The sequence below is a fragment of the Leiobunum rupestre genome, chromosome 2 (assembly GCF_980474605.1).
Source record: "Leiobunum rupestre chromosome 2, qqLeiRupe1.1.hap1, whole genome shotgun sequence".
NCBI classification, from domain to species: Eukaryota; Metazoa; Arthropoda; class Arachnida; order Opiliones; family Sclerosomatidae; genus Leiobunum; species Leiobunum rupestre.
The window spans coordinates 79,423,769-79,438,045 of NC_143385.1; the positions used below are offsets into that span (position 1 = coordinate 79,423,769).

Consider the following 14,277-nt stretch of genomic DNA (forward strand, 5'->3'; position numbering starts at 1 on the left):
CGGCGTCAAAAGCGCGCGGTACAAAGTTCGAGACAGACGACCTTCGAATTTGATAGCTCGACGGTATGTAGCTAGAGAGAAAGCTAAGGAAACTAGGGTAGAGAGAGAGAGTCGAAGTATGAGAGAGAGGTGCGATGCATGAATAGCGAATGACCAAGTTAGAGTAGAGAGAGAGACGAAGTATGAGAGAGAGGTGCGATGTATGAATAGCGAACGACCAAGTTAGAGTAGAGAGAGAGAGTCGAAGTATGAGAGAGAGGTGCGATGTATGAATAGTGAACGACCAAGTTAGAGTAGAGAGAGAGAGTCGAAGTATGAGAGAGAGGTGCGATGTATGAATAGTGAACGACCAAGTTAGAGTAGAGAGAGAGAGACGAAGTATGAGAGAGAGGTGCGATGTATGAATAGTGAACGACCAAGTTAGAGTAGAGAGAGAGAGAGTCGAAGTGTGAGAGACCTCGATGTATACGAGAGAGAAAAAGTATAAATATAACGAAACCAAGTTATAGTAAGACCAAGTATGAATACAACACGACCAAGTATGAATATAGCAAGACCAAGTATGAATATAGCAAGACCAAGTATGAATGTAACAAGACCAAGTATGAATATAGCAAGACCAAGTATGAATATAACAAGACCAAGTATGAGTATAGCAAGACCAAGTATGAATATAACAAGACCAAGTATGAGTATAGCAAGACCAAGTATGAATATAACAAGACCAAGTATGAATATAACAAGACCAAGTATGAATATAACAAGACCAAGTATGAGTATAGCAAGACCAAGTATGAATATAGCAAGACCAAGTATGAGTATAGCAAGACCAAGTATGAATATAACAAGACCAAGTATGAGTATAGCAAGACCAAGTATGAATATAACAAGACCAAGTATGAGTATATTAAGAGGTAAAGTATGAATATAACAAGACCAAGTATGAGTATAGCAAGACCAAGTATGAATATAACAAGACCAAGTATGAGTATATTAAGAGGTAAAGTATGAATATAACAAGACCAAGTATGAGTATAGCAAGAGGTAAAGTATGAATATAGCGAGTGGTAGACGAATTTTGTCCGGTTTGGCGTGCCATACGCGAGCTCTCTTAGCATTTTAGTGCTAAGTGCTTGACCCATAGAAATCTCATAGGTAACTAGAATGCTGCCGCCTACGGCCGAGCTTGACGCCAGTTCGCCTTGAACCTTCAGCCAATGACAGGCCGTAGAGTGGTTCCGCCAAGGAGGATAATAATTCTCCTTGGATCCGCTACTATAGCGGGAGATAGGCGACGTCATTCTCTCTGGTGACAATAAATTCTTGGCAGAACCACTTTTTGAGCTCTGATTGGCTGAGATCTGGCTATCGTCTGCCCCGGCGTTTGGCCCATTTGCCAGTTACACGGCAGCATTCTAGTTACCTATGAGATTTCTATGGCTTGACCTTTCCGCAGGCCGTAGTCTTTAGGCACCATCTGTTGGTGACTTTTAGTATAATTTTTAAGCTGGAGACAATGGCTCTCGCGACGATAGCACGAGCTTTCTTACCGATAGATAGCGTCTTATAAGGATAGCCTGCAGAAATTACGCATTTTTGCTAGCGGTCACCTCCGTATTCACCACTTTTGAAATATTTTATCTAGACCTTTATATATGTTTCCTATATCTATGGACTGGCTAGAGGGGGACGAACGTTCCACCCCTTACGAGCCTCATGGTGGAACCCTTTAAGAGAAGCACTAAGACATTATGTAAACAATTACTATTTTACAATACACTATAATATAAACCGTAAAAAATAGCCAATAATATAAATAAATGGCCAGATGTACTTACTATTGACGAACGAATGTAGAAGAAAAGTTAAATGTCGTTTTTTTCAAAGAAGGAAGAAATAAGGGCTGATTGAGTCTGAGAAGACCGCGAGCCCAGCGAAGATCCGAATCATCTGATTAATCAGATATGTGTAACGGCCACGCCAACTGGGGGATACGTGGGGACAGGGGTGGGGACACCCGTGGCGGAAGTATTCCGACCACACGTTGGGGGATTGGTGGTCGTCATCAAACGGCCATCCAGACGCTTGGGATTACAGGAGTACGCCACTTCTCCCGGCAAGTTGAAGGTCGTTCAACTTCAAAAACAACTCCGAGAAACTCAGAATTCTCAGGAGTCAGGATGCGAGCTGAAAAGAACCGTGACTCCCGTTTATCGCCCACGTATGACGTCAAAATTAGTTAGGTTTAGCTAACTAAAGGAAATTTCGCATCTCTGTAAGCGATAGACTTCGTGCGTAGTTTAAATTTTGGTTATAAGTATCACCTTCTCCCGAGTACCGACTGAGTTTTAAATTTAATATATGAAAGCTGTCTGCTCGTTCAAAATTTTTTTCTGCGCTACAGCTGAAAATTCAACTCGATTCAACCGGAAATACATGAAAAGTTGTCTGCTATTTTTTCACATATTGACGGATTTTAAGGCAGATGGTGCTCGAAGCCTATAGCGACTTCTACAATCCCTCGTTATTTGGTCATTTTAAATGTGAGAAATAAGGCACTATCACAGGCCAATCGCCAGTTTAAAAATTAGCTGGGCCAGTTTAAAAATTAAATGCTCGGGGTGTTAGTGGCCCTGGTGACCACTTAATTAATTCAAAGTTTTTTTCCCCTCAAGATTTTAGTTCATTAAAAAAATAGTATATTAATCCCTAAAATTGTATATTTAAAAATTTTGAAATACCCAGAATAACTTACCTACTAACTTCTAAGCATATGCTCTAGCACATATTGTCAAGAATAGATAATTTGAAAATAAATTATGAAAGCCTGATTTTGAAGGTTAAAAAATGGTAAGTGGACCTATTCTCTACTGGCCCCAGGTCTAGTTTAAAAAATTCCATATTTCTCAGCCTGGTCATTTTGGTGTCCTTCGGCTTTTACAAAAAAAAAAACTTTGACTGCAGACGACGTAATAAGGTAACAGACATATCGAGCATGTCAGCCACTGTACCACTCTAGTTTCTTTGTGTTTTGCACTGGTATCTATTTAACGTTTTTAATTTTAAAGTTATACGCTCTTTTAATGACAGACTTAAAGGAAACGTTATAGGCCTGTTTGTTAACAGTAATAAATAATGGAAAGGTCTTTGGAAAGTCATTCCAGTTGGTTAGGAAAATTTGATAAAGTGGTGTCTAGAGATGAGGATGAGCTATTAGTGTTTGGATATTCTTGTAAATTGTTTCGAGATGATGATCGTGCTCTCTGTGTAGATCAGGGAAAATATTTAATCCCATGGATGGGAGATGACACGCATAAAATTGACAGGTAAAGCTTGCAGTTCCATTATTTGTGCACAATAATGATGCCTAGAATGAACAGAACTGTCATAAATTTATGCACTGATTGACCATTTTCACTGGGTGAGCTTCAGGCACTGAAACCATTGTCCGGAGTTTTTGTACTCTCTCTAACAACTGATAATCTCAGAACAGCTTGTGACTGACTGCACTGGCAACTGGCCCCAACACTATGCTGCTCCATTTAGGGGGAATAACTAATTATGAGCTAGTTTCTCTCAGACTTAAATCCCTTTAAGAGGTCTGCTTAACTCCAGTAAGCAATATTTTGGTCATTTACTGATCTTATTAATGGGTTCTGACAATATGGCTGCAAATTTACACTTTGAAAAGCTGTTTAGTGTTTACTTTCCAAGTCGCTTAAACTGGACTGGCAACACAGTTTTTGGAACCAAGGGTGAAATTGTTTGGTTCACGGATGGCTCCTAGACTCACTCAAGGGTGGGAGTTGAAGTTTACAGTCAGACTAAGAAGTTTGGCTATTTTGAGAGCCTAGGCGTTTTTGCTACAGTTTTTCAGGCAGAGATCTCTGCCATTTGCTTTTGTGTAGACTTCTGTCTTAAGAAGTATCGGGGCAAGACTTTGCAAATTTTTTTGGACAGCCAGGCTGCCCTTAAGGCTCTTAATCAGTTTAATATTACTCCCAAGCTTGTTCTTAGCTGTTTGGATCTCCTTTCAGAACTGGGCATCCATAATAGGGTTTAACTCTATTGGGTGCCTGGTCATAGGGGGAATCATAGTAATGAAAGGGCTGACACTCTGGCCAAGGAGGGTGCGGAGGCTAGGTTCTTGGGAGCTGAACCTTCTATTCCAATACCCAATGGCCTGGTTCGCAGCCCTGTGCATGGCGCTATGGCAGAGAGACAGGTCAAGGAGTTTATCCCTGGACTAAGTTGGTCTTGCTCTCCAAGAGTAGTATCAGGGTGGTAACGGGTCTCCTTTTTTCATCAGTGAGAGTCCTATTTGCAGGGCATGCCTTGCTGAAAAAGAATCTTTCCCTGATGTACTTTGTGTCTGTGATTTTTATGTGGCTCAAAGGTTTGAGTATCATGGTATGCATAGGCTAGAAATGAGCGATCTTTCCAATATTTCGGGGAAGCAAAATTTGCTAAAAGGCTGGGGCTGCACAATTGACCTCTGGTCGAGGTGCTAGGTTGAGCTTGACCCAACCACTCAACCTCTACTAATAATAATAATAACTGCAGATTACATAAATCTTCAAACCTTCTGCTGAGAAGCTTATACAATGAAAATTTCAGTCTAAAATAAACCAAACTTAGCTCATAATTTATTTGGCAGGAGTGTTGTGTCAGAATTATTACATTTCTATTTTAAGTGTTTTTACTAGTGATGGGCGAAAACCAATATGATATCAGTATCAGTTACTGGTATCTCGATTTTTCTAAATTATCGATTTTACCCAATACTGATGATTACACATTTTTCACGATATTTTAAAACGAATATTCTCAAAAACAAGGCAGATGACGCCACTAACCGTGACCTTTGGCTTTGCTAATTTATTAAAAAATGTTGGTTTCAGTAAAAATCTGTTAGATATAGGTATCGGAAAATTATCAAAATCAGTGTTGGTTAAATTACGATATCAGCCAACACTACCCTTACCAAAAAATAAGTTGGTTTTTAGTTGGTATTTAGTTGGTTTTCGCATTTAAGTTGGTTTTAAGTTGGTATTTAGTAGGTTCTCACATTTAAGTTGGTTTTAAGTAGGTTCAAGTTGCCAGCATATTTTAATAAACTATTTAAAGAGGTAATAAGTTGTTTTTAAGTTGGCTGGAAAATACTCATTTTTTGAAGTTGGTTTTAAGTTGGTTTTTAGTGGTCAGATAATTCCTTATAATTTTTAAGTAGGTTATAAGTTGGCTTTAAGTGGTCTTTATTAAGAGGTCTTTTTAAGTAAGTTTTAAGTTGGTTTTAAGTGGTCTTTATTAAGAAAGCTTTTAGTTGGTTTTAAGTTGGTGTAAAGTGGTTTTTAAGTAGGTTTTTAGTTGGTTTTAAGTTGGCATTTGTTCCAAATACCAACTTAAAAAGTTACAAGACCACTTATTTTTTGGTAAGGGTAGTTTTTACCATGCCAAGTATCATCTTATTGGGCATGTGTTTTCCTTGGGTGTATTTTGATTCTTACCAGGAAAGAAACTGAAATGTAGTGATCAACCCCCAACAGTTGTTATATTGCTTATAAAATTCTTTCTCACTGTTCCTTGAATCTTACTTCCATGGTAGTAAAGTATTTTCTGCCCTAAAATTGTGCCTAAAAATCTCCCATAAAAAAATAGGGACCATTATGTTGAAATTACTTTTTTATTTTGACAGAGAATGTTAAGGGTACTTTCTAAACTTTGTATATTAATATAAAGTTAAAATTTATTTTAATGCTCAAAAATTAACACATGTTAAGTACTCTTTTCTCTTAATCTTAAGTCTGGAGGTTTGACTTTCTGGGTGGAAAATTCCTTTAGGCAACACCTAGGGGGAGTCATTGATAATAGTTATCCTTGTTACAAAGTAGCCTTCTAATAATGAAGTACAGACTAGCATACAGGCAAACAGATCACTATGAAAATCTAACCAGCAACATCACGGTTAGAAAGTCCAAATGCACGATGCTTCTCTCTATCTCAGTTTCAACAATATCTCCAAAAAATCTGTTCTGGAGTTGTTCCCCTTCCCTATAACACCCTGAATCCTCCTTGAAATATCAAGAACATCAGGGTGGAAAGGAATTGGAATATAGCTATGGCACTTTAAGGGAGTATAAAAATCATCTGCTATCATGCGCTTCGGCGCTTTAAGGGAGTATAAAAATCATCTGCTATCATGCGCTACGGCTGGTTTTTAACGTAACCAATAACTCCTAGCTTTTGTTAAACCTGGTGTTAGAAAGGTAAAATTCGTTAACCCACCATAACTATGGAATTTCATACTCCCTTCCCTTACCAAAAATTAAGTTGGCTAGGAACTACTTTAAAGTTAGTTTTAAGTTTGTATTTGAGACAAATACCAATTAAATATTAACTAAAAACCTACTTAAAAACAACTTTACACCAACTAGACTGAAATCCAACTTAAAACTTACTTAATAAAGACACCAACTTAAAGAAAAGTGTTTTCCCAACAACTTATTACCCCTTTATCTTCTATATTGAAATATGCTGACAACTTGTGCTTACTTAAAACCAACTTAATATAACTAAAATGTGTTTAACAACTAAATACAAACTAAAATCCAATTTATTTTTTGGTAAGGGTTTAAAGCAAGTATAGAGATGGATTAGTTGTCTTCAGTGAGATCCAATTTGAGCGAGTATGTTACGCCCCATTAATAATAATAATAAGCTTTTATTGGATATTCCAGTTCAGATCATAGAGATCTGGTTTACAATGGAGTCCGGTATTAAATTAAAATTAAAACAATAGTCAAAATAATCGTATTACATGTCATTAGTCCCTTATCAAAAATTAAGTGGTCTAGGAACTTGGTTTTAAGTTTGTATTTCGGACAAATACCAACTAAAACCATACATAAAAACAACTTATTACCAACTAAAACCATACTGCCAACTTAATATCCACTTATTACCCCTTTAACTAGTTTATTGAAAAATGCTGACAACTTAAAACCAACTTAATACCAACTAAAATGTGTATACCAACTAAATACAAACTAAAAGCCAACTTATTTTTTGGTATAGGGTTCTAAGTCAAATTTTGAATGTGATACTTTATTGCCTTTTTGAACTGCAGCAGAGAAATAATTTGTTTAATTACGCTTGGTAAAGAGTTCCTAGTGATAGATTTCCTAAAGTCTTGTCAAAATTTATTTCTTCAAAAGCACACCTTACCAAAAAATAAGTTGGCTAAAAACCACTTGTATTTCAACTTGGTTTTCAGTTTGTATTTGGGACAAATGCCTACTTAAAAATAACTTAAATCCTCTTTATTAATCAACTTATTTCCAACTAAACCAGAATCAACATTTACATTTAACTACTTAAAAGCAACTTAAATCCTACTAGGGAAACATCTAAAAACCAACTTCAAAATATTATGTAATTTCCTGACTACTAAAAACCAACTAATTATAAACTTAGTAAAAGCAGTATTTTCCTACCAACTGAATAACAACTTATTACCCCTTTAATAGTAACTTGAAATATGCTGACAACTTGAGCCTACTTAATACCAACTCAATATCAACTAATAATGTGTATACAAACTGAAAGCCAACTTATTTTTTGGTATAGGGTTCTAAGTCAAATTTTGAATGTGATACTTTATTGCCTTTTTGAACTGCAGCAGAGAAATAATTTGTTTAATTACGCTTGGTAAAGAGTTCCTAGTGATAGATTTCTTAAAGTCTTGTCAAAATTTATTTCTTCAAAAGCACACCTTACCAAAAAATAAGTTGGCTAAAAACCACTTGTATTTCAACTTGGTTTTCAGTTTGTATTTGGGACAAATGCCTACTTAAAAATAACTTAAATCCTCTTTATTAATCAACTTATTTCCAACTAAACCAGAATCAACATTTACATTTAACTACTTAAAAGCAACTTAAATCCTACTAGGGAAACATCTAAAAACCAACTTCAAAATATTATGTAATTTCCTGACTACTAAAAACCAACTAATTATAAACTTAGTAAAAGCAGTATTTTCCTACCAACTGAATAACAACTTATTACCCCTTTAATAGTAACTTGAAATATGCTGACAACTTGAGCCTACTTAATACCAACTCAATATCAACTAATAATGTGTATATCAACTAAATACAAACTGAAATCCAACTTATTTTTTGGTAAGGGTACGTCTGTAAATATTTTTAATTTATAATTAAAAATTTTTAAAATTTACTACGTAATAGTGGTTTTTAATTTTCTAGAGTTAAGAGTTCCATAAGCGGATGCCACGGACTTTTACACATTTATCCATAATACTGGATTCCTTATAATTTAGTACAAGGTTATATGGACATGAGCGTGTAGTATATGTATGCGAAATATTTTCAAACATTTAAAGAACATAGTCAGGCATAGAATTTTTATGTATTTTAAACATAAAGATACTTAAATTATGTTTAAAATACATAAAATTCATTGTTCTTAAAATGTTTGAAAATATTTGGTTGAGTTTTCCAAGCCCTACAAACAGACTAAAAAAACTCAAATATTGTGATGTGAGCATTATACATGCGAAATAAAAAGCATTAATTGTTTTAAAATAAAAAATTTAAAAAGGGGAATAATTGTAAATACAAAAATTAATTTATCCTGCCTTATCCGTTCAATCACCGTTAGAGAGGTTCCCTTACCAAAAAATAAGTTGGTTTTTAGTTGGTATTTAGTTGGTTTTCACATTTAAGTTGGTTTTAAGTTGGTATTTAGTAGGTTTTCACATTTAAGTTGGTTTTAAGTAGGTTCAAGTTGCCAGCATATTTTAATAAACTATTTAAAGAGGTAATAAGTTGTTTTTAAGTTGTTTTTAAGTTGGCTGGAAAATACTCATTTTTTGAAGTTGGTTTTAAGTTGGTTTTTAGTGGTCAGATAATTACTTATAATTTTTAAGTAGGTTATAAGGTGGCTTTATTAAGAGGTCTTTTTAAGTAAGTTTTAAGCTGGTTTTAAGTGGTCTTTATTAAGAAAGCTTTTAGTTGGTTTTAAGTTGGTGTAAAGTGGTTTTTAAGTAGGTTTTTAGTTGGTATTTAGTTGGCATTTGTTCCAAATACCAACTTAAAACCAACTTAAAAAGTTACAAGACCACTTATTTTTTGGTAAGGGTTAGGCCATCTCTGTAGAAGTTGAACAACGATGTCGAGAGTTACGTGATCATTCTCCATGGTTTTCTTGGTATAATTCAGAGTCGGAACCTTTTATAACTTGAAGACGACGACATATTTCTGTAGAGTTAATGTTACACGTAGTATAATATCTATAGCCTTAAAATAAAAATACTTAAAATTAAAATTTTTCCGCCCAACAAATCGAAAGATAATTATGATAGGTTTCTAGCAAGATGCGTTTTAGAATCTTAAATACTGGTTTAAATTGAAATTCTCTTAAGCCTCATATGTTATAGGTGAAATGGTAGGCACAAAAAGTAAAGCAGGGTAGTACATGAAAACAAATATTTGTGTTTAGACAACCCTTACCAAAAAATAAGTTGGATTTCAGTTTGTATTTAGTTTGTATACACATTATTAGTTGATATTGAGTTGGTATTAAGTAGGCTCATTTGTCAGCATATTTCAAGTTACTATTAAAGGGGTAGTAAGTTGTTTTTCAGTTGGTAGGAAAATACTGCTTTTGCTAAGTTTATAATTAGTTGGTTTTTAGCAGTCCGGGAATTACATAATATTTTTAGGTTGCTTTTAAGTAGTTAAATGTAAATGTTGATTCTGGTTTAGTTGGAAATAAGTGGATTAATAAAGAGGATTTAAGTTATTTTTAAGTAGGCATTTGTCTCAAATACAAACTGGAAACCAAGTTGAAATACAAGTTGTCCTAAGTGGTTTTTAGCCAACTTATTTTTTGGTAAGGGAATACTCACAGCTATGCATAAGGTGCGTTTTAATATTACCTTAACACGTTTTTATTTTCGTCATGTACCCTAGTTAAGCAAGTATTAATAAAATGTGTTAAAATTCTATTGTATCTGTAAATGTTTTCTCTAGCAGTCAAAGTGAAAGCGCGCCTAACTTATTTTAAAGAATTTATTTCTCGAAAATCTAGATACTCCAGACGTTATCATTCGCACTTCTAGAGCGTCTTGCTTAACCTCTCTATTGTTTAATTCTGAAATATACCCATAAAATATAGCAATGGAGAATTTTTTTATTATTATTTAAATGTTATAATATCAAGTCCCCACTAAGAAGTTCTATCCCCTTTTTCCAAATATTTTGCACTGCAAATATGACAAAGGCGATAATTTACATGGTTTTTTTTAAGTAATACAGGAAAGCACCGAATAGAGGAGCCATTTGTTTTAAGTACCAAAAAAAATACTTTCATTTGCCTAAACTGCTAGCTTAAACATCACAAATAATAACTTTGTAGGGTGAAGTGAACTACAGCGGCCTCATTGAATTTTATATTAATTTTGGTTGCACCTGATAGATCTTATCACGTAGATGCCGAGGGTATTTTTTATTTTGGCGGCAAATGATTATTTAATTTTTTAATTAAATTTTAAAAATTTCTTATTTTCATTGAATTTTATATTAATTTTGGTTGCACCTGATAGACCTTATCACGTAGATGCCGATGGTATTTTTTATTTTGGCCGCAAATGATTATTTAAATTTTTAAAGTAATTTGAAAAATTTCTCATTTTTGGGCATTTATTTATTTCCGTCGTGTGTTCGCCGACACCACAGTTTCGGTGTCCTAATAATTTCCACGTGATATTCCCGTACTTTATAAAATCAATTACAGTTTTTGTTCATTTTCTAGGTGTTTTGTGTTTTTGGGCCACAAAGTGATATTCCCGTACTTTATAAAATCAATTACAGGTTTTGTTCATTTTCTAGGTGTTTTGTATTTTTGGGCCACAAACGCTTTTTTCTGGTTGATATTAAAAGTATATACTTGATGCGTTAGGCTTGGTACTGTCCTCTAGGTTGCGTTATAGATGGCCCATCGCTTTTTTTAGTATGGGGTTGGGGAGGCGCCGCGCACCCCCAGCGCTTGAGCGAAGGGAGTGCGCGGCGCCGTCAGGCGCCAATACGGGGAATTTAGTAACGTCTTCTACGTGTTTTGGAAGCAAACCTGTTCTCATTTTTGTTAGTATTTAAGTTATACGATTTCACTAATTACGATGCCACTGGGTACGATTACAGAAGGCCCACCGTCAATGTTCGGAATGGGGCTGGGGCGCGTCAAAAAAGTGGTGTCGACGGATACACGACGGAACTATTTTTTAGAAAAACGTTACTAATCCCCTAAAATTACTACTTTTTTAAAATTAAGTTAATGAAAAAAATAATCATTTGCGGCCCAAAAAAATAGTTTCGTAATCTACGCGTCAAGTGCTACATTCTCCGCCAAAAAAATACAAAAAAACGGTAATTCCCTAAAATTACTACTTTTTAAAATTAAGTTTATATTAAAAAAATAATCATTTGCGGCCCAAAAAATAGTTTCGTAATCTACGCGTCAAGTGCTACATTCTCCACCAAAAAAAAACAAAATTACATTAGGCCGCTGTAGTTCAATTTTGCCCAAGATATTTAATTTTGTCGACCCTTTTAATATTAGTGGTTCTCAATTCAGTGATGCTGTTTAGTTGGTTGGTCTTTTTGTTCGGGTAAAATAACATAAATACGGTTTTTGTTAAGTTTAAATTTAAACCTAATTGGCTTAGCTCATTATTAAAAATGGTAAAGTCATTTTGTAATTTCATCAAAACATTGTTAACTGATTCATCAGAGACAAGCAGAAAATTATCATCTGCAAACTCTAAGGATAATGAAGAATTTAAACATTTATGTAAATTTTTAGTGTATATGTTGAAGAGTAGAGGGCCGATAATACTCCCTTGTGGTACGCTGGAGATTATAGTACTATTATTTGATTTAGTTCCATTTACTGTTACAGCTTGTTTTCTATTTGTCAGGTATGATACGAACCAATTTAGGACATCAGGAGATACATTACATTCATATGAATGTAATGTATCTCCTGATCAATATTGACTAGGCGTATTAATTTCTTGTGATTTACACAATCAAAAGCGCTTTTGATAGGTCCAAAAAAATAATACCAACAAATCTATTCCTATTGATTTCTTTTTGTAGATTCTCGTATAAGTTAGTTATACATGTCATAGTGGAATGTTTTGGAATAAAACCAGATTGATTACTATGGAGCATATCATTTTGTATCACGTGATTTAGTAATTGGTCATTTGCTATTTTGCCCGGAATTTTTGATTAACATTGCAAGACGGAGATACCTCTGTATCTTCTTCATTCCCAGACTTGAATATAGGGACTACTTTGGCTTCTTTCCATATAGATGGGAAGCGATATAGTTTCAAATGATAAATTGATGATTGTGGCAAGAGCTTGTGATATAAGAATCGCTAGACCCTTTATTATTTTAATAGAGATACCATCAGTACCTGTTGCTTTAGTGTTTTTTAGCTTTTCGATATAAGACATAACAATCTTCTCATCAACTTTTTCAAAATTAAATTGAGGGACTGTGAGGGGATCGTTCTCTTTGTTATCATTGTCGAGAGAAGCACAATTACTTTGGGATTGATTATTTATAAAGTGGTAGTTAAGTGCTTCAGCAATGTCAAATGATTCGGTTATACGTACATGGTTTACATTTAGAATCAGGCTGCTATTTATCTTTGGAGCTGATCCAGAGTTCTTTTTTATGTTTTTCCAGAAGTCTTTAGACGATTTATTAGAGATGTTCTTAATATAATTGCTCTTGGCATCGTTAACCATTTTGTGGGCCACATTTCTATGATGTTTATATTCATTGAAAAAGTTTTTATTTTTATTAGACTTCCTTTTGAACTTGTCTCGCATAAACATTGTATATTTCACTTCGTTAGTTAACCATGGAGGGTCATTTAATGATTTCCTCTTAGTACTTATAGGTGCATGCATATCTAACTGACCAATGATAATATTGTTAAGAAGATTTACAGCAGTATCCACGATGGTATAGTCTATAGTATTTAGGAATAGTTGAACGTCTCTCGCTATATTATCAAAGTTAGTATTTTGATAGTTTCGAATGTTTTATAATGATTTTTTGGTCTTAGGACAGTTCCTTTTCCTGATACACGAGATAATATCGTGGTCAGAAGCACCAAAAGGCAATACATAATTTAAAAAGTGTATTTTACCTAATACAAGGTTCTTTTTCTTTATTGGTAGGTATGATGTACGAGGATATTTAAATGATTTGAGTTCGTATGAAGCAAATAGCAATAGTGAAGTCTTTCCAAAGTTGGGTGATGAAGACCAAAAAACTGAACAATTGTGTGAGGAAGAAAGATATTTTTCTCTGTATCATAATCAGCTCTCTGAGGAAGATATACATCATGGTAAGTTTATCTTAGCTGATGAAGCTCAGCTATTAATATTATATGTCTAAATATATTTTTTTTACAAATGAAATATTGTGCCCAAATGTTTTTTTTTTTTAAATTAAGGTATCACTGGTGCAGATTATAGTTGGATTGTGCCATCTTATTTGCTTAAAAGTTGATTTCCTTAATTTTTTCATTATGACTTGTTCAGACTGTCTCCAAAATGCCCTTTAAAGGAGCTTCCTGACCTATATTTATGTCAATGTTGCAAGGATCCCACTCACCTCGTTAAATCACTAATATCTAGTGTACAGCAAGCTGCTTTTATGCCTCACTTATATTAAGTGGCTTCTCACCCGAGTTTGCAGTTAAATATTTGGATGATGCATCGCTAGGTGCTGACCTCTATCTAGTCCTTAGCTAGCCTTCAATCTGACAATGGTTTCGGGTTGAATCCATCAAAAGGGAGCTTCTGTTTTTCAATCTTGGCTATTTTGTCAATGAACAATTTAGATCTTATTTCAGCTTGGTAATACCGGGTATTAAATATTGTAACTTTCCAATTAAGGGCATTTGGGAGCACCCCTTTCTAAAATCTATTTCCTCTTGATTAGCAAGTAAAATCGACGTTTTGAAGATAGTGGTTGAGGACCTTGGAACAGAGACTTTTTCCTACATCTTAATCTTTAAATTATATTATTAAATACCTACCCTGTTTCCATAGGAGAAACAGTGGTTTTCCCACTGGGACACTCCTAACATTCCTATTCCTACTTAAAATCCATTGTTCATTATCTATATATATATATATTTTTTTGTTAAATTGGCAACACTGTCGGAAG

General features: G+C 34.4%; 1 protein-coding gene across 2 annotated transcripts in view; it reads left to right on the plus strand.

Annotated features, from left to right (window-relative positions):
- The first annotated feature begins 3,007 nt into the window (after nucleotides 1-3,007).
- Nucleotides 3,008-14,277, plus strand: part of su(w[a]) (suppressor of white-apricot) — a 40,626-nt gene continuing 29,356 nt past the window's right edge. For both annotated transcript variants that reach the window (XM_090166436.1, XM_090166437.1), the window contains exons 1-2: nucleotides 3,008-3,326; nucleotides 13,281-13,450. In XM_090166436.1, coding sequence (XP_090022562.1) covers nucleotides 3,136-3,326; nucleotides 13,281-13,450 — 361 coding nt within the window. In that variant the 5' untranslated portion in view covers nucleotides 3,008-3,135. The remainder of the gene's footprint in view (nucleotides 3,327-13,280; nucleotides 13,451-14,277) is intronic.